The sequence below is a fragment of the Micropterus salmoides genome, unplaced genomic scaffold (genome assembly GCF_014851395.1).
Source record: "Micropterus salmoides isolate LMB-PRFRI ecotype aquatic unplaced genomic scaffold, ASM1485139v1 Ms_hic_scaffold_13, whole genome shotgun sequence".
Lineage (NCBI taxonomy): Eukaryota > Metazoa > Chordata > Actinopteri > Centrarchiformes > Centrarchidae > Micropterus > Micropterus salmoides.
Genome location: NW_024040374.1, coordinates 18,754,071 through 18,772,162, shown reverse-complemented (window position 1 = coordinate 18,772,162; position 18,092 = coordinate 18,754,071). Strand labels below are relative to the sequence as shown.

At 38.5% G+C, this 18,092-nt stretch overlaps 2 protein-coding genes across 3 annotated transcripts; both read left to right on the top strand.

The window, feature by feature from the left end:
• The first annotated feature begins 763 nt into the window (after positions 1–763).
• On the top strand, positions 764–7,402 carry hsh2d (hematopoietic SH2 domain containing). Of its 2 annotated transcripts, none has more exons than XM_038715968.1 (6): positions 764–820; positions 1,402–1,574; positions 2,409–2,498; positions 2,615–2,780; positions 3,010–3,255; positions 5,941–7,402. In XM_038715968.1, exons 2-6 carry the CDS (start codon positions 1,447–1,449, stop codon positions 6,406–6,408), a joined length of 1,098 nt encoding a protein of 365 aa, XP_038571896.1. In that variant the 5' UTR covers positions 764–820; positions 1,402–1,446; the 3' UTR covers positions 6,409–7,402. The 2 variants fall into 2 exon arrangements, with proteins under 2 accessions (XP_038571896.1, XP_038571895.1); XM_038715967.1 differs by having other exon boundaries at positions 3,010–3,261.
• A 1,515-nt stretch (positions 7,403–8,917) lies between these two features.
• tax1bp3 (Tax1 (human T-cell leukemia virus type I) binding protein 3) lies at positions 8,918–15,291 on the top strand. Its single transcript, XM_038715966.1, has 4 exons — positions 8,918–9,106; positions 11,066–11,185; positions 13,510–13,587; positions 13,756–15,291. Exons 1-4 carry the CDS (start codon positions 9,065–9,067, stop codon positions 13,903–13,905), a joined length of 390 nt encoding a protein of 129 aa, XP_038571894.1. The 5' UTR covers positions 8,918–9,064; the 3' UTR covers positions 13,906–15,291.
• Positions 15,292–18,092: the final 2,801 nt, after the last annotated feature.

Here is an 18,092-nt window from a genome sequence, read left to right as displayed (position 1 = left end):
ATAAAATTATATTTTACTATTGCACTACTCGTTAACTCTTATTCTTTCCCTAGGTATTTACCCCATTGATGCCGCACACACAAATAGCTTTTACTAGCATTTATTGATTCTCTTACTGGTATCTATTGTCACTAGTAGATCTCCTACTTTACTGATGATTTTTTATGCTTTACTGATGCTTGTATGTTGTTCCTAAAATGCAAGTCACTGGATAAAAGCGAAATGAGTAAATGTAAATGTATTTTCTTTAAACATCCACACATATTTCTTTTGTGGTAGCTACACACATATACGAAACACGATATATGAAAACAGAAATACATTTTCACAGTTGATAACTGATTGCAGGGGTAGTGATTCAATCCCTGGCCCTTTCCCATCTACATACTTAACTTCAAGTTGCTCCCAATGGACAGACCAGTGCCTTGCATGACAACTCCGCCACCACCGCTGTGTGAGTATGTCTGAATGAATTAATTAATGAGAGGCAAAATCCATTTACTACGTAAACAAATTGTGGTGGTGCTGCTTTGCATTTTATTACACTGAAAAAAAAAACTCAGGCAGCACAAAGGTTGAGATAGCCTGAATCATCCCTCTTTATATGTGCATACTTTACATTATAAAACAGACCTGGCACTGGAGTAAAGCTGGACAGCAGGTAAACACTGATAAAGCTAACTGATCTCTTATGTGGCCTCCAGCCTCTGTACTGTGAACTGAAACTTGAGCAATGTCAGTGCTTGTCCCCGCCCCTTCTCAGGTGTTGTCAGGTGAGTGAGAGCTGCTGTGTCATTTTATCACGGAACTGCCAGAAAAGGTGAGTAATCCTGTGCCATGAAAACATGTGGAATTTAGAAAACTTTGTAGCTGTATGACTGAGCTTTATTTACTACTTACTTAACTACCTTTTAAGTATTTGAGTGTTCAAACTACAAATTTAAGATTCATTTAACAAACCAACCATTAAAGCAGGTCTGGCTTCTGAACTGATGCAGATAGTTGTAGTACAACATCCTGTCTAGGCTACATTTCTTCTTTCTCAAGTGTTTTTTTTTTTAATAATTAGAAACACAAAGAAATGTATTATGGGGTTTATGGGGTTTATGTGACATTTATTTAAAATTCAACTGAGGAACAATGTTCAAAATATATCACACCACAGACTTCACCTAACACGCTGTGTAGGAACAATGAACGTGGAAAAGAGAGAAAGAAGCAGTATTTTTCTGAGATTTTAAATCAGTTGCATTTGAATGTACAATCTGCGAGTTATCCAGGGCACACCAGCCTAAATGCCAGAATCTCTTTACTGACTTTTGGTTCGTACTGTTTCTATATGTACACTGTGTACAAGTATTTTATGTCTGGACTCAATAAGCGTAACTGACGCATTTGCAGGTCTCTGCGCTCTGTGAAGGAGGATCAAATGAGACGTTTCTAAGGATGATGAGGTGGAATCAGTCGTTACAAGAACAGGGCAATGCTGTCGCCTGGTTTACAGAGTCCCAGCGACGGTCTGTGATCAAGAACGGTATAGTCCCAGAATGGTTTCATGGGATCATTTCCAGGAAGTAAGTTTACAAAATAATTCATTACTGTCAATAGGTGGTGGACTGGGATGTTTTAAAAATAGTACACAATAAAGATATCAGTGCTCCAGCATGCAGTGATTGTTTTAGTGAATTTCTCAAGTATAAAAGTACTCTAGTTTAGTCATTTATGTTAATGTTTTTCCTGTATATATCCATATCATGTTAAAAAGAGAAATGTAAATATGTAAAACTGAAACTTTATTCAAATAGCTCCTTTCTGGAGCAGACTTTCACAATAACAAAAAGTATGACATAAATACAGCCACAGCACAAGAGTAATAAGTACAAGTAAAGCCTAAAATCTAAACAGGGAAAAATATCAAAGTTTCAGGAAGTAATAATAACTTTTCAGGAAGGTATTGACAACCACGTAAACACATCAAGGGTCAAAATGTTTCTCAACCCCCCAAATAAGCATGTGCTCTTTTAAGTGATGGTAAAACATCAAAACCCCAACAACTTAACCGGAGTTAGAAGCATTTAGTGTGACAACAGAGACATCCTACTTTTCCTTCATCTTTTAGGCAACAAGCAAAACTAGACCACTGCATCTTTTAACTACAGGTTTACTCCATCAAGTACGAGGACAAAACATTATACACGTTTTCTTACGATACACGTTCGTTACAGATTTGTCAGTGCAGTAGTGTCTTGAATGGTGGACTTTAACCTTGTAATACTTAACCAGATTTCTACTTATATTAGATTTATGCCTCTTACACACCCAGTGCATACATTCACAACTAATAAAGTGCGTGTGTGAAAGAGTTTTTTTTGTCTGTGGTGGTTTCAGCATGTTAATTATTTGTTCAGGACAGCAGAGGAAATGCTCATGCCCAAGCCTCCCGGTTATTTCCTCATCAGAGTCAGTGAGAGCAGGGTTGGCTACAGTCTCTCGTACCGGTGAGTGTTTGAAGCATTAAAGGGGCTTCATTTTACAGTTTCCACTGACACACTCAGTCCAAAAGTCCAAAAAGTCCTGCCCTGTTGAGTCCCCTTTCTGTCTCTTTGACTCCCAGTGCTGGGGACCGCTGCAGACATTTCATGATTGATGCATTGGAGGATGGACATTACATCATAGTAGGGGAGAACAGGCGCCACCGGTTTCTGCAGGACCTGGTAGACTTTCATCGTAGGACTCCCATCATGCCTTACACTGAGGTGCTGACTGTCGCTTGTGGACAGGTGAGGAAGCGTTTTAATTTCCCTACCTGCATACAGATGCCATTCATAATGGATTTTAAATTATTATAAACCATCAGGACTACATTCTAGGCATTTACAGTGCATTTAGAGTTTAAACAGAGTCACTGTTATTATCTGCAACCACAATATTTGCTTATTTGCTTGCCACCTTTGCACCATGCAAAAAGAGAACAGTCACAAATTGTTCTGTTTTTCTCTCTCACGTAAGACCTCGAATGACAAGACTGACTACGCAGAACTACTGTTTCCCCAAATACACCCGAACACTAACACAGGTTTTCTACAAAACAAATCTCTGCATCCCTGTGTAAGTCCCCAAGTATCACAAGACACCCCACCTGCCCTTCCTTATCGACCAGATACTCTGAGGAACTCTGCAGTCCTGTCTCCAAACAGACTATACCCAAGTTTGGAAGAAGAATTGCCACCCGTCACCTCCTATCTTCCAGCCACGGTAATGGTGAGCTCAGTACTTATAGATATTGTCTGGTACTAAAACTGTTAACTGATGTCATGTTTTAATTTACTAATTTTTAAGATAACATGTATGCAAATATTGTCTGATAGACATTTCTCAAGACATTTCAAAGGCTTTTACTGGAACTAGCTTCCTGTCTAACAAGAAGCTGGTGATTGGATCCAATATGATCACACCATTTTCTCCAAAACTTCAAACCGTTTTGGTTGTTTGGTTGTTGCACATTTCAGATTTCTGTGTTTCTGTTATAGCATTTTGATGACTTTTATGCACAAATCAGAAGTTAGGTATCTTTAAATCAAAATTTGAGGGGTCAGTTTCCTTACATTTTCAGTCACATCTGATCAATAAATCAATACCTACACAGTCCTGATGAAGCAGATTAGCTGGATTTTGACTGTTCCCAAAATACTGAGTTGCTTATTTAGTCATGATTAGTTAATGTTAGGGGTGTGACGAGATCTTGTGAGATTAAATTGTGACACTTTTCGTCAGGTAAAAAGATGTCTCGCGAGACTCACGCAAATGACTTTTCACACACAGTCAAACCCAAACATTAAACTCCGCCCAGCTGATTGACACCAGCGTAACCCACTGGCACTGTGAGTCCAGACAGCTGTGACGCATGGTAACGTAGCTGATAGAGTTTTGCAACGTATACATCTAAAAACTGAAGCCAGCCTGCTCTGTTTGGTACGGAAACCCTAAGCGGCCATCGATTCATATGTTTATTTTACTCCCGTTTTCCCGTGATAACTTGATAATTATCTCGTGATCTCGAGATAACTAAACAGTAGTTTACACTGTTAAAACATGGGTTGGCAAGAACGTTTGTTAATGGTAATTTCAAGGTACATTAATTGCCACTGATTAGCTTAGTTGGTAAGTCATGAGAGTGGCAGTCATAAGATTGTGAGTTTGATCATCATAGGAGACTCCTTAAAAAAAAAAAGAAGCTTTTTTCATATTCATCTCCAACAAAGTTGTTATGAAGATGACTGATTAATATGCTCACAACTAAGCACGTGCTAGAGTGTGCGCATCCCCGCGATTGGTCCTCATTCATCCACCCATGGACTTTTCATTTCCCCATCATTCCTAGGCAGAGGAAAGTCATCCACTTCTCATTCAGGGAAATCCATTTAACTACACATTTCCTGACAGCTATTTCAGAACCTTTGAAATAGCTGTCGGGAAATGCGTGACTGGATTCCCCTGAATCTCTTCATAACAACTTTGTTGAAGGGAATGATTAAAAACACAAAGAAGAATAAAAACTTTGTTAAGAGCAGGTGTCAAACCTGCAATCCTTGGGATGCAAGGTCTGGGTTCTACCAACTGAGTAATTACTGACTCAGCAAATTACCACGAAATTATCATAAAGAAAGGCACCGGCCGACCCCTGTATTCAGCTATGGTTCATTATCTCGAGATCACAAGATAATTAGAGTTAAAAAAATGAGTGATGGCCGTTTAGGGCTCCATAGTTTGGAACTGTGAGCTGCACATTATCATAGCTGCTTAAGTTAACGTGTGTGGATTCGTGGTGAGATTACTGCCTGATCAAAAGTGTTTCAGTCACTTTAGGTTTTACACACAACATGCAGTCCCAAACAGCGTCGGTCAAACAGTCTGAAGGGGATGACGTTACTATCAACGTATCAATAACGTAATGCACAGCATAGTATTGGGCAGGTAGACTTCTCATCAAATAATGACATTAGTCTCGTATAATATTCTGCCTTTTTGGTGGACATGTCAGAGAACACATGATATGTGGGAGAGATTTTAAATGTGCAGAAAGTTTTGAACATGTGCAGAAAAGCTGCTGAAACACGTGGAGCTATTAAGCTATTAAACTGGCTTACGTGGGTTAATGCCGCGTTCCAGACTGCTTGGAACTGGGACATTTCCAAGTTGAAATATCCGACTTTCACGCCGAAAGTGAATGAAAAACATGGCTGACCGTGACAAAGTGTACACACACATTTGCACCCTCAGCAGTGCTTTTGATGTTAATTAAAATGATGGCCGTTTAAATGCAAACAACTCACATAAATAGCCACATTACTAGTTAACTGTGTACCTGTCTAGCTACATCAGTAATCCTCAAGAGTCAGTCAATGTTGTAGGTTATACTTCCTAATGTTTTCCAATGTTTTGGCATTTTTAACAATAACTTCTGTGCAGAGAAGATGACTTTGAGATTCTATATTGTAACCAGCTACCTACAATAACATATTTCTACATCATTTTAAATGCAAAACAGGTTTTACTATATGATTGTATGTAGCTGTTGTTTTAATTTAAATACATGCAAATATGCTTTATTTAGCCTTTTATGCTACATAATTTTTACCATTTACAATGTGTGCTTCCATGGGAGCTGCCATTGGTTGGTGACGTCATTCAGCTGCTACTTGTGAAGTCGGGGTACTTACGTTTGTCACAAATCCGACTTAAGGTGGCATTCCATGGTACTTTTTCTAGTTGGAGGTCGGAAACTTCTGAGTTGCCTGGAACACAGCATAAGTGTCTCGTCACACCCCTAGTTAATGTTTTAGATAGATACTAAGATTTCAAACCAAGTTTTCAGCAGATTTAACATTTGATAACACATTTCTATGCTTCATATACATAATTCATATTCATGATCTCCAGCCAGTGCCAATGGCCAGAAACAGATATACAGCCGACAGCCCTTCATCCAACCAGCCTCCTGAAGTCCCTGCCCGGAGCTCTGTTACTCCGCTAAGGCAGAACCAGGCCTGTATCAGAATGGTGTCTGGGCCTAAGAGTCCCTCCACACCCACAGCCACTGAACACCCATTTGGTGCCAGCATCCAGTCTGCAAAGAACCACGAAGCAAAGCCGTCAGTCGTAACCAACCTAAAGAACCTCAAGAAGAAATTCCAAAAAAAGAGAAGCATGTCGGAGGATTTGTACACAGAGATTAATGTGGAGCCGACTGACAGGGGTGGAAGCACTGAGAATGAGTACCAAGAGCTCCCAGGGGAGTGTAGTTTCAGTGGTCCACCATTTTCCCACACTTGGACTGATGTGAGACTGACTGATGGAGAGTTACCACCGGAATATCTCCAACCTTCACCTTTTGCCCCAGGCTACTGATACACCACTGCTCCGTTAGAAAGAAATGCAAAGATGAATTGATTTGCTGTTGAGATTTTGCTATGGACAGAGCCGGGCTAGTTGCCACCCCCTGTGACCAGTCTTTGTGCTAAGTTAGGCTAACAGGCTGCTGGCGGTAGCTTCATATTTACTATTCAAATCAAATAAGAGTATTTCCTGAAATGTTTAACTATTACTTAAAAATTGTTTGAGCTTACAGTACACAGTGTGCAAACTACCTCTCCTTTTTCTTTACATAACTGAATCATTGCTGCAGATGCTTGAATGATACTGAGGACTCCATTGTTTGTTAAAGCAGTTGTACCTCCTACATACAAAGAAAAGAGAAGATTCAGCTGCTGTCTTCATGTGGCTGTAATTAGTGCCAGTGATGTGTGAATGCTTCTTTTTTAATTTGTTAGTTTATTTAATAGATAAACATTGTTTCACAAGAAGAAGTAATCTATATAGCTAATTACTAGCCTCCTCCTTCCTTGGCTATGCTTTTAAATTCAGGTAAAAGTTTTATAAGCCTCTTCGGTCAATGTGATAAAATGTGAAAGGGCAGCAGGAGGAAGTTTCATGCAGCGTATGTAAATCAGAAATGACATGGCTAATGTCAGCTGCTTTGAATCCAGGACACATACTGAACGGCATCATATGCGGATCTGTGATCAGCAATTTGATAAGGGTAGCTGGAAGAAAATGCAGGTAGTGGTTAAACTTGTTCCACTGGTAGAAACATACAGGTGGGTGAAATTCGCCATTACACAGCTTGTGGACACGGAAGGCAAATGTTTGGTCAGACCTTTGTTTTGTACTCCTAACAGCTAGAGCTGAGGATTACGAAGCATCTAGACCATGTGATCTAAATAATATTTCACATTTGTTTCTTTGACTAGATAATATATATCTGTATTAGGCACTGAATTATGCTACATGACTGCATTAATAAATCCCAAATTTCAAATAAATTTGAACAATGTTCAATCTGTATTGGTTTTCAAGGCTGTTATGCTGCTCTGCAGTCCCTTGTTTCATGGCACATATTTAATATTACTCTACTTTCTGTCTGCAGTCCCTTATGACAAATCAGGGAGATACCATTTTATTCACCCATACTGGAAATGTACATCATTTCTGTTTCTGCTCTGCCTCAATGCAATTCCTCTTTTTCCCTCTCCTCTTCTTCCTTCCTTGCTTTTCTGCCTAATCTTTGAATGTTATGGCTCCTGTGATGTTCCGCCCGCTCAGTGATGAGATACATGCTGTGTGACCTGGCTTTTAATTTGACCAGGAACTTTTTAAAATTCATTATTATGCTTTTGGTTTTGGTTTTCAATCATTTGATCAATTACTGAGTGATTCTTCAGTTATTTTTAAAAATGTTTGACCATAAAAAAACATCAACATAAATGCCAAATAGTTTAACTTCTGATCATGTCAGTGGTTTGGTTTATATGGTGTATGGTAGTGAAATCAGTTCAGAGCTCTCCCAACCCCAGGAATATAAAACATTGGTCTTATTATAGACTACCATCTAGTGGAAGGAAACCACATCAGATGCTCAAAGAATATGGTGGTGGTGTTCAGATCATTTATGTTATACCACATAACCTCACAAAATTTGAGGTGGAGCTAAAACTTCAATATTTGCCTCTGAAATGTAGTGCAGTATACAGTATATAAAGTAGCCCAAAATTATTAAAGTAAAGTAGGCTACAAGCCGTTCAAATTGCATTTAAATATAGTAAATTTTTTTAGTTACTTTTCACCACTGTGGTGACTGCAGTGTCCAGTATTGGCTCTGACATTTTTACTTACTTTGTACGTACTTTCTAAGTACAAATGGCGTAATTGGCGTCCAATTGCTGCCAGGAAACAGAAAAGGGAATATTAAATAATTATACAAATAACACTTTCCATGATTATCTTACCATTTTTAAGATAATACAGTCACAGGCAGGAGGTACTAACTTTTATCTGTTTCCTGGAGGTAATTGGCTTCCAATCAAACTACTTTTTAACTTTAATTTGAAAGCTGAAAACATGCACAGTGTGAATGAGATTTTTTGGGGTGGGATAAAATAAAATATTCCAACACATACAAGTACATAAAATTGATCAGAACGAGTTATTAGAGTAAAATTAGTTCCGCACCCTCTCCCTACTCATATTTCTTTACATGGTGGACTGCCTCCTAAAGTAAAGAGGCACATTGCAGGTGTGGTGGTAAGCCTATCTCAGATTGTTCTATCAAGTAGATGGGGTGGAGGACTATGCAGGATCACAATGGCGGTCACTATTTGCCAGTTCCTTTTAAGGGAAGAAGCCATGCCCCGGGACACACGGAAGACCAACAATCTCTTGGAGAGCTCGATTTGTAACGCATGTCTTTACAGAGCCTGTGGGGAGATGGTTAACCGTTAAACACCGCCCACCCTGGCTACCGTGTACTACAAAACGCGCAGAGCCGAGAAGCTGGGAGGCGCGGTGACGTCATCTGGGAAGCCGTTTGTTTCCAGTCGGGAATCCGCCTGCTGTTACTCGAGGAAGTTGTCCCACTGTCGAAACCTTTTTTCTGTGACTTTTATAACAACATTTATTGCAAGTTTCTACTTTTTATTTTTTTTATCCTTAACATCTTAGCGACACAATGTCTCATCATATCCCAGGACAACCGGTCACTGCTATTGTGGTAAGTTTGGGAGTAACGTTAGGGCTGTTTCTATTCATCGGTAACGTTAGCTAACGTTAACTTAACGTAAAACCTTATCAATACAACACTGAATTAACTACCAAATATTAGTTCGATACGGTGCTCTCGCTAAGGTTAGCTAACTTTAGCTGTATTAACTATAACATTACTTTATTTGTTTAGCTGACGTGTAACGTTAACGTTAACACCGTGTCAGCAGCCTCATTGTCTATGTCTCATAACGTCAGTTAGTAACTTGTTAATGGTAAATTAAACCAAATAACTGGTTAAATCACTTCGCCAGGATATAGCTAGAATTTTGTTGTTTACTGTTAATTGAAAGGCATGTGAAAGTGTTGACAGCTACCTAACTACATGGGCGTCACCATCGGTGTGTTTCAGTCTTCCTGGTTGACTTTCATGCTGATTTACAGAATATAAAGTAACTTACTGTTTGATTATATTATTTTTGCGCTGCGGGAATTATCACGATTGCAAATAAAGCTTTATCGTAAAGCCAAAGAAGTGGTAGACGGTATAGCTGGGATTTTTGCCAGGCCAGAGTTGCAAAAGATTTGCAAGGATGTCACACATGAGGGGCAGGGAGCAGGTAAGAGTTAAAGGAAGCATGCAGGCCAACGTCCTCACTGTATGTCTTTATCAGTGTGTCATCCACTATCAATGTCCGGCCCATTATAGTTGGCAAGTGCTTGGATAATACATTATACATTGTACAAGTACATTGATCAACACTGTGTTGCTTGATTCCTTAATAAAAACCTGGTCAACAATGTATAATTACAAAAAAGTCAGTAAAACTTCCAGCCAGCAGAGCTTGACTTTCAGTGAAGTGATATTTGTGTGATTTGTGGTGATTTGATATTTGAGTTATAGCAGCCAATATTCTTTCTATTTTTTTTATTTTTTATTTTTTACATAAATGCATAACATAAACAAAACATGTATGCAGACATATCTGCAATAAGCTAATATCAGCCAATAAACATCACTCCCTGTTAGTCCACATATAAAAATAGGCATATAAACCTGTTTTTCCTTGGAGAGAAAAATGCGTTGTAGTTCATGCATGTCCTGCTGACAGACTCTTACTCATTGTTAACAAAGCCCTACACATGCTCAGACTTCATTGTATCAGCCACAACACTCAGTGAATCTGTGGTTATTCATCACCGCACACAGGCAGTCTTTGTGTTGAGGAGTACTACTGTCATCCATCCATCTGCTTAGTAAGCCTGCAGCTGCTTGTCAGTGTCAAGGGCAGAGCTGCACTAATACAGTCTCTGTTCCAGCGTGGACTTCAATTACTAGGGAACAGCCTCTGAAATCCACCATTTGTCATCCTCTGAATCGTGTCTGCGGTGGGTAAATCAGTGCGCACTGCTCACTGGATGGTAACTTGTAGACCGTCATTTTCCTGTTTTTGTCTTTTCTGTCTTTTCTTTTGTGCTTACATGTGTTAAATTAACATGCGAAGCTCACGTTGCAGTTATTGTTAGTGACTGTTACCACATAACAACATCCTGAGTGATACACTTACTTGAAAAACATGTATAATATTTGTTCTCTCATTTAATTTGAGCCAATTGAATAATTTTAGGAACTGCTGTGGCAAGTTTGAGACTCGTGGTTTTTAGTTGTTCTTCTCATACAATAAGAACTGGAGTCTCTTTAATAAACAAGAACAGTAATGTACAGGAACTTTGTCTCAGCGACACTGATGTAGAGATAATATTGACATAGTTATGCAGCACTGAGAGACAAGCAGTTGAGATTTCTGGCACATGAGAACGCTGACTGTATCCACCGTTTTCTTGATCCGGAACTTGTCAGTAAAAGTAGTTATAAACCAATTTGAATGTGTTTTGTGCGTCAGAGTTTTTAAATGGGCCAGGTAAAGCCTTATGAATATGGATCTGATTTTGTTTTTCTGTCAAACAGCAACGGGTTGAGATCCAGAAGTTGCGTCAGGGAGATAACCTGATCCTGGGCTTCAGCATCGGAGGAGGGATAGACCAGGAGCCGGAACATAACCCCTTCTCTGAGGACAAAACTGACAAAGTAAGTATATATGTGTGCGTTTGTGTATCCCCATCAGCTCTATGCATTGCAAGTGTTTGCAGTAAGTGGTACAGCTAGGGGAAGGTGATTGGGACACAATATTAATTGACTTTGATATTGATATCTGACAATTTGTTGCTCAGTTATTCAAAATCAAATGGTGAAAAGTTAAACTTATGTTCATCCCAATAAGTCAAATAAATTTTTACCTAAACAAAATCATATAATTCTCAATGAATTTGAATTTGTTATCCATAGACAATTCAAAATACAGAAAGATAATAGAACAGAGACACTTAATAAAAACTGTAACAAAGATAAGAGCTAATACTGAAATGCCTGCGTCCTACATGCAATATAAAGTACAGGCGATCAGTGAAGTTGACTCTGTGATGTAGCTTTTCAGGTCTTCCCTGGATTTCAGGGTCTTTTTGGAATACAAAGCTACCAATTGATTTATAATGGAGTATAATGCTCTGGCTTCTGCTCCTGATCACATTCCTGTCCTGTTGAAGAACAGTGGAACTAGAGCTGGGGGCACTATAAATGAGGAACAGGCCTGAACACATCATCTGCAGCCCCAGGTGGAAACAAACCAGACTCACCTAACTGATGTCATAGAAAGGAATACTGCAGGTTTACACAGAGCCGGGTTTTACCTGCTGACTGTATATACAATGGGAGTTTGAGAGAGATGGAAATGTACAGGCACAGGTACCTTGTTACAGAAGAATAATAACTTTCCTTCAGGTTTAGATGTTGTCTTTAATTTCCTGACCTTTCAGCCTTTCCTGATGAATGTGTTTGTTTTTATATATTGCTTGTTCTACTTTGTGATTGTGATTTGACAATGCCAGACAAAGATCTCTGTTAGATCTAAATGTTGCTCAGTTAAAATAGCAGGGAGCTATTAGTACAGTGTGTGGATCTTTTGTCAGATCATTACTGAATCTTTCCCACAGAGCTGTGCGGGTGTCGATTAGAGCTAAGCGATGAATCATTTTCAAATCGAAATTGTGATGATCTAATCATGAAGAGGGCGATTTAAAATTTAGGTTCATTATACAGCGCATCTGACCCATTTTAAACAGTCATGCAGGTACAGATTCCGTTATCATCCTTGTGTGACATACTTGCCAACCAATCACAAGCGCCATGCGCCTTCTGTTACAGTCCTACTCACTAAGAGCAGGCACAGGGCGTGTACAACAACAAACAAAACTAGAGGAAAATGTGGGAGAATGGCATCAGGTGAACAGACACAGGCAGTGGCTAAGCCACAGTTTTGTCCAGCGTCTACTCACACTGTAGTGTTTCAGCAGGGGAGCGTTTAGCCTGCACTTTGTTGACATGTTATTAATTTGTCATTTTGTGTACTTCAATTACAGATAACCGCTCCCTGTGAGTCCATTTCATTCCACTATGTGCAGGATAACGTTACATATCCACATGGAGCATTTCAGAATAACAGAGTTTTGCCTGTCTGATTTTGCTGACTTGTTCAGATTTTGTTAATTTGTCCAGCTGTCCTTGTTTTTGGTGCTTCTATCATGATTAGCTACCTAGTGTCTCTTTGCTGTTTTGTGTCTGACTTCCTGCCCGATTCATCTGCTCGGTGCTGCTTGACGCGGCTTCCGTCCAAAATTGACTGGCAATAAATATTGAACTTTAACTGAACTTTTTTTTATTTAAAAAATTGCAATATCTGGAAGAAAAATCAATTAGTCAATTAAATCAACTAGTTGATCGACAGAAAAGTAGGGCTGACCCCAAATAGTCGAAGATTCGATGGTTCGGTGGGTGGAGCCTGATTCGACTGTCAATCTCACAGTCGAAGCTTCGCAGCGAAACAAGGATCACGCCATTTATGCTGTATGGGGGTGCTCAACATCTGATTTTACATAGATCTACTTTCTTCCAATCACTTAATATACAGCCTATTACAATATACATTTCAACATGCATGCAGTTGTTGGCAGCACAGCAAAAACTCTGCACAAGAGCGGTGAATGGCAGGTGAGAGACAGAGGGGAAAATGGTCAAAGATAAGCCTCAGTTTAGCTTCTGTTCGCAATCGCCGTGCACAAAAACACACATGGTTCGACTATCAGTCGACTATAGACAGGACTTGACGATTCTGATTCGACTATGTAAATCCTTAGTCAGGGACAGCCCTACAGAAAAGTAACAATATTTAAGTCATTCATCGAGCAAGAATTTGGTTCTAGCTTCTAAAATGTGAGGATGTGCTGCTTTTGAGATTGTCCGTATAGGTTATACAGCTGTGATCATATTCATATAATGAATGTGTTTGTTGTCCAAAGGGCATCTACGTGACCAGGATAACACCAGGAGGACCAGCAGAGAAGGCAGATTTACGGATTGGAGACAAAATAATGCAGGTGTGTAGTAAAATCAAGCTTTGGTCTAGATCCACAAGATGGCACCATGAGTACACAAGAGAGTCAGACAGGAGCAGTGCTCACCTGCTGTTTATCAACTTGGTGCTAACTCAAATGTGAGAAAATGGCTGCAGCTTTTCTCAAACAAAATTCTTTTCTTCCTCCTAGGTGAACGGCTGGGATATGACTGTGGTGACGCACGACCAGGCCCGTAAAAGACTAACAAACAAGAAGGAGGGTGTGGTGCGGCTACTGGTAACCAGGAAGTCGTTGGAGGAAGCTGTCAAACACTCTATGGGAAATGGGCCCAAACAGTAACGTAGTGGCGCTACTTACAACCACAGACTAATGCAATAGTTCATATGAGACTCCCGCTAATTCAAATGTTTGTACCTTTATAACTACGTCACTGCAAAAATACTACACAGAAAACATCAGATTGTTTAATAATTAGGTGACATATACAGATGCCTGAGTCTGCACAATTCATCAGTCATTGGCAAATGAGAGGGTGCTCTTTCTTTCTATACACACTCAGACTCCTCTCAAAGTTATCTGTTAGTTAAAGTTACATACATACACCTGCGCCTTCTGAATTATGGAGAAGTCCAAAACATTTCCAGCTCTACAGACTCTCAAATGCATTGCATCTGAATTTAATAAAACAGTGTTATCTCTCTACTATACATCAATTTTAAACTGAGTACAGCACAACCTTCTTTATTCATTCCCACTTAAAAGATATTTGCCAAATGTCTTCAATCTATGCTTGACAGGAGTTCTTTGCGAGCAATGGTATTCCTTTTTTGATACAAGGTTTAGGACATCTTGTATCCTTATTGCCTATAGGTGACCAAAGTTGGCCTTGATGGTTTAGATACATCAAGACTTAAAGGATCACAGATAATGTATCAAATGCCAAAGTAATAGCCAAGGCACTGTAAAGTCATCAAAATATGAAAAGCAGTGTTTGTTTTTTCCTTTTTATTATAATGGTACATTATACTATACAAACGCTGTACCACAAACCTGTATGCACAGTATTTTAATGCACACTTTTTTTTCTTTTCACTAATTCTTCTTTTATTGATGCATCGTTCTGTTTTTTTTATCTTTCTTTATCTTGATGTCTATTACATGTGTGGAGAAAGTAACATACTCTGTCATTCTGTGTCTCTGTCCGCTAAAGTAACACAGTTAAAAATGCACATTTTCTTCCAAGTGTCACAAATTATGTCTCATACGAACAATTCCAACAAGCTGGATCTGCTTTTAAAAAACACCTATCATATCATTTTCAGTATATTCACTTTCAACCTTGGCCTTTATCAGAAAGACAAAGTTGGTAATTTGCTGTTTTGATGCAAGCAGACCAGCTAGTTTCACACTGGAGTCGGCTACATTGAGATTGTCTCAGCCTGTAAAATATTGTCAAGTTGTTTTGTTTAAAAACTGGGAATGTGGACAGCCTCAAATTAATACTTAATACCACTAAGTTTAATTATACCTATTTTTTTTTTTTTCTCATATTTTCCATTTTGCAATTCCATTATGGTTTCTGGAACATAGTTATTTACTGCCTCTGATACAGTGATTATATGTACTACGTCACACTGCAGTGAGTGATTTGACACTAATCATAAACAATATTTTGGCTTTGAAATGTTACAGTTCTGAAATTGTTATTAAAATAATAATCTTATATCTTTGGGTGATTTTATTGTGTTTTTTCATTATGCTAGTGGTGGGTGGGTGTGTGTGTGTGTGTGTGTGTGTGTGTGTGTGTGTATAATACTGTTTTCTATGTATTTAATAGAACCATTTGAATTTTATAATATTAACAACTATACCTAACAATCTAGTTTGTAAAATTTAAGTTTTCATTCCAAAATGAAATATCCACTTTAAAAAAAACATCTGCTTAATTAGCATTATTGTTAATAAAATAATAATACAGTAGGGAGTCAGCATTATGCTGATATAACAATAAATCAATGTTAAAGGTACAGTCTGCCTAAAAGATGTCTAATGTATTCTAAGGAGTCAAAATATGAAACTAATTAACAATTTTACAAAAGACCGTTTTGGAATGAAATCTTTCGATACTTTATAGCACTGGTACCCAACCTTTTTGGTTTGTGAGCCCTTAAAATGAAGCCATATCTGATTTTGACCCCTCATCACAGATCATGGATTTAGTGTTGACATAAATATGAAATCAAACAATGATTGTTTCCTTCTGGCATAATTTCATTTTGAGGCCTAACAAGGTGAAATTATCTTGAATTTTGCAGGTAAAATGCATTTTGTCACTCTAATGAGTTGGGAACCACTGCTTTACAGCATTTCAACACAGTGATACATTTAGATATGAGTGTAAAGTAAGACAAATAACTTGCAGTATTTTCTATTTGAATTATGTCTTACCACCTCCATGTTTTGCACATGTAAAGCAGAGAACATATGTTTTACATTTGATTGTATACAGTTTAGTATATGAATGTTTCTCACATATAAAGACTGAAAATGAAAAATGCCTCTCTGCCGTTTATTGATAAAGCGCTGGTATATATTATATATTTTTTCCCCTCTCCAGTCCACACTGCAAAGTCTTTTTTTATTTTTATCTTAACAGGCCCTTCAAATAGCTACATGTTGCCTGTTATAAAGTAATCAGGTGACATTTCAAAAGCAAAGAATCTATTCACTGACCTTTCTATGTTTGCCAAGGCATTTTGATACAGAGAGCTTTCACTACTTTCATCTCTTAAATATTTGAGCCTGGAACCAATCACTTGCCTTTGAACTGAGGTGGGGGGGGTAGTCCATGATGCAGCAAAATGAGAAAAACTATTGGCGGAGAGTTACTCACTGTTAAAAAAAACGTGTGAGAGAGTTTGATTTTAATGTGATGCACCAGTTAATTTTGGATTTGGACTTTTAGATGCACATATTCCTCCATCTTCAGAACAAGCACATAAGATACATTTCCAATTCTAACAAATCTATGGCTATGACAGCTTGTGTTACCTAATTGCCATTCAGTCGTTTTGGGACTGTCTGTTCCGAGGGCTGAGCTGAATTTGCTGTGTAAAGTCTTAAAATAACACTTGGGATCATGGGAGAGGGTCGATTTTAGGGCAACGCTGAGCTAATATCCCACCCTTTGAGAAATAATTGATGAGCAAACCGTGTGTGTGTGCGCGCCACTGCGCCTGTTATTTTTGTTCAAGGGACCGAAGGAAGCACGCTCCATTGCACTTGCCTGGGCATCATAATGCTATTATACAGCATTATGAGACAATAAAGTGTTTGTACAAACATCTCAGCCAGTGCTCAGACGCACAATGTGAGTTTGCCGTCACCAATACCACAACATTAACACATTGCATGTTGCTAGGGAACTAATGGATGGATATAAGCGGGACCATTGACCACCCAACTTCATTACAGGAGGCACTGTGTGCTATAATTTAATCAGCATTTACAAATTATGGTTACTCTGTAGTTGTCACGGCCCTCAGACTGACTTCATCAATTAGTTTGACCTGAATCTATTCCAATGTATTTATTGTATTAATTTATACACTTAAACCATTTACAAAGTCAAAAAAAAAACAAGTGACTACAACAATCACACCAAACTAAACAAAACAGTTTATATGTTGCACCAAAAGAATGCAATTCCTACGCACTCAAAGATAACGAATAAACATTCCTCCCTGCAGGCGGGTGAATAATTATGCTATCTAACCGTGGATCATACATGATCCTCGCCGCCCACGTTATGGCAGGATAATTGTGTTGCCATGGCGATGCAATCTGCTCCTATCACTTTGGTCCTATACACCAGATTGGAACCAGAGGGAAGCCCGCAGCCTGCTTTGTTAGGTGTAATAAACGGCTGGAGATGTGGTTTTGCTAAATGTTTGCAGTAAATATATGGGAACGTATGGGAATGCAGAATTTCTTCGTTCTGCTAATAAAGGGCAGAGAAGTGTTTTTTCTCTTATTTTGCTGGACACATGTTGTGTTGCATACTGGGAGACATTGTTCAAACCAACATGATTTATTTTAATTTCCAAAGATATCAAACATGTTTGGCTAAATTTGGAAAGAAAATGAATCCAATTATTAAAAAATAAAGTTTTTAAACATTTCCTTGTGATGCAGTAGTGCAGCTGTAAAAAAAACAAAAAAAAAAACATATTCTGATTGAAGGTTTCACCAGATGACAAAAAAACCCACAAGGTCCATTTAGTAGCTGTATTTTCAATTGTAACCCCCAGTGTTTTTGATGAAGTTGCCTGGTTGTCATGGAATTGTAGATTTTCAAATTTCCATTTTTCTTCCTGTGGATCTTGAGTTACAATCTCATCACAAGCTGAGTAGCTGTTCTGAAGCTTTCCATCTGATCACGTGATCTTCTTCAGGAAATGTAAATATTAACACGTTTTCATAGTGCTCAGAAAAATTTTAACTTGGAACATCTGCAATTCAATGAC

Excerpts from the sequence above, each read along its gene's own strand:
- hsh2d (XM_038715967.1), top strand. The coding sequence starts at position 1,447 with ATGATGAGGTGGAATCAGTCGTTACAAGAACAGGGCAATGCTGTCGCC. Across the intron at positions 2,499-2,614 it reads GGCTACAGTCTCTCGTACCG|TGCTGGGGACCGCTGCAGAC; the intron begins GTGAGTGTTTGA and ends TTTGACTCCCAG. Across the intron at positions 2,781-3,009 it reads TGACTGTCGCTTGTGGACAG|ACCTCGAATGACAAGACTGA; the intron begins GTGAGGAAGCGT and ends CTCTCACGTAAG.
- tax1bp3 (XM_038715966.1), top strand. The coding sequence starts at position 9,065 with ATGTCTCATCATATCCCAGGACAACCGGTCACTGCTATTGTG. Across the intron at positions 11,186-13,509 it reads CTGAGGACAAAACTGACAAA|GGCATCTACGTGACCAGGAT; the intron begins GTAAGTATATAT and ends TGTTGTCCAAAG. Across the intron at positions 13,588-13,755 it reads TTGGAGACAAAATAATGCAG|GTGAACGGCTGGGATATGAC; the intron begins GTGTGTAGTAAA and ends TCTTCCTCCTAG.